The sequence below is a fragment of the Guillardia theta genome, assembly GCF_000315625.1.
Source record: "Guillardia theta CCMP2712 unplaced genomic scaffold GUITHscaffold_137, whole genome shotgun sequence".
In the NCBI taxonomy this organism is placed as follows: domain Eukaryota; class Cryptophyceae; order Pyrenomonadales; family Geminigeraceae; genus Guillardia; species Guillardia theta.
In genome coordinates, this window is record NW_005434537.1 from 80,631 (window position 1) to 82,774 (window position 2,144).

Here is a 2,144-nt window from a genome sequence, read left to right on the forward strand (position 1 = left end):
CATCGATCCCAACCCCACAGATCTTCAGGCATGACATGACCAGGCCGAACGAATCCGCTGGGCAGCCATAGTGATTCTTGATCTTGTTGTCCAATGCATTCTGTAAAAAGACCATGTTTAGGTCTACCGTGTTGTTCCAAATCGTAAGGCAATCACCAGAAAGCACACCCTCCCTGTGAAATTGGAACCCATTCTGTGTGATCATCTTGGAAGAATCATTGGCGATCTCGATCATTGCCGCATTCAAGCGATCGACCCTGACCTGATCCAGTGGTTTCAAGCTTGGTAATATAGATTGGATATATCTCGATGTCTGATTGTTCACACTCTTGTAAGTCGATGCAAGTTCTCTGGGGAGTGCGCACGTTTCCAATATCAGTTTGATGTCTGGCTGTGCGCTGTCAAAGGACTCGGACATGACACCCGGCTTTGACTCGATCAAGTCAATGGCACCCAGGCGCCCAGTGGTGATGTGGATATCCTTGATATTCAGACCAAAGCAAAGGATGTTGCTGCCGCTCTTGATGTCCGGGCCACTGCACATCGCCATGAATTGGATATGCTGTAACTCCATCATGTTGCAATCCGACTCAAAGACAAATACATTGTCCTTGTCACTCACCCTCTTGCCTGAAAAGCTGCTGTATGCATTGTGCCATGCAAATAGCTTCGATACCATGTTGCCCGGCCTGCTGTTCTGCATCACATAGGCCCTCACAGCAACGCAAATTTATTTTCACTCATTATCTTATGAAATTATTCAATTTGTCCAATAATCTCGATAGTCTTACAATCTCCTTGTTCTTTTTCATGTACGAACAGGGCCATTCTGAAATAGGTTCATTGGTAAAAGCAAAATCCTATTCAGAGTCCGAGCACCCATCAAAATCTTTTCTTTTTTTGCAAAGCATTGCGTCTTTATCAGTCTCTAGAGAAGGGGATGATCTCTTTATCTCTATGATAAGCCTGCCAGGACCATCATCAAACTCAGTGTAATAATCGATGTACAGGCCATTCCCAATCTCCACTCGATCGTCAACAACGAAATCTCTGGACTTCAACCATCGCGTGGCCATGACTTTCATGCTCAGGTATTCCCTATTCATCATGGTAAAGGATGGCTGTATACCCAACAGAGGCTCGATCCGTTCGTCGCGCGAAAGGCTTATCGGTATGATATGGTCCTTGATTACTGATTCGATGGTATCAAAATCATCCATGGCAATATTAAGACTCATCCTGAAGATTGTCTCGCCACGTGGTTTATTCATTTCTATCAAAAACACTTGCAAATCTTTTAATACAACGCATGTCCACTAAATTTCCATCCGGTCCTCATGAGATAGGTCCTCCATCTTCTTTAACTTTCGGATAAGGTTGGATGTCTTGGGGTGGCGGAAAATCAAGGTATGGTTATTCAAATGCCACCATGCATTGACAATAGACAATATGATGAATTCATCACTCTTGTCATTGTTGCTCACGTCTCTGAATAAGCCACGGGTTCTGTAGATCTCGGTGAAGCATTGTTTAAGATGGATGGGAATGATATGGAAATAGTAGTTTCTGAAACTTACGCCATCGCACAAAGAGTGCGCATCCCTGTGTCTTGGTAGGATCGACTTTTTCTCCATCAATACATTGAAGAGGCGCTTTACATTCCTAAGATCTGGAATTGCAACTTCCCCTGGAGCTATGGAGAATGCAATTAACTCGTCCAGTGGAAGTAAGTTTTTTTTCAATGCATGTTGTTGATGTAAAGTCTCTACACCCCCTGACTGAAAACGATTGCATCTCCTCAACCAATTGGTGCATCGACAGCAGGTTGTAAGACGCTCGTCGCTGTCACAGGTCTTGCAGAGAGATCGGATACACTCCCAAGTAAACGTGGTACTCAACCAGCTGACATCGAGATTCAAAAGAAATGTCTCGACTCTATGGCTCCTTCTATCCTCCTTGGAAACCAAGAGCATGCCACATATGACACATATATCACACGGCTCCACAAAATCAGGGATTAGCCTGATGTCAAGGAACGTCACCTCATCCATGCTCACCCCCTGCATCTTCGCACAATCGATCAAAATGTAAAGTACTTATGAAAGCACCAGCACACCTCAGATATGACATTTTTTTTTAAAACT

The 2,144-nt window shown here is 44.0% G+C and overlaps 1 protein-coding gene across 1 annotated transcript; it reads right to left on the reverse strand.

Annotated features, from left to right (window-relative positions):
- Positions 1-24: 24 nt before the first annotated feature.
- GUITHDRAFT_118939 (hypothetical protein) lies at positions 25-703 on the reverse strand (the record flags this gene model as incomplete). The annotated part of the gene is made up of 2 exons (XM_005821819.1): positions 25-57; positions 113-703. 2 exons carry the CDS (start codon positions 701-703, stop codon positions 25-27), a joined length of 624 nt encoding a protein of 207 aa, XP_005821876.1.
- Positions 704-2,144: the final 1,441 nt, after the last annotated feature.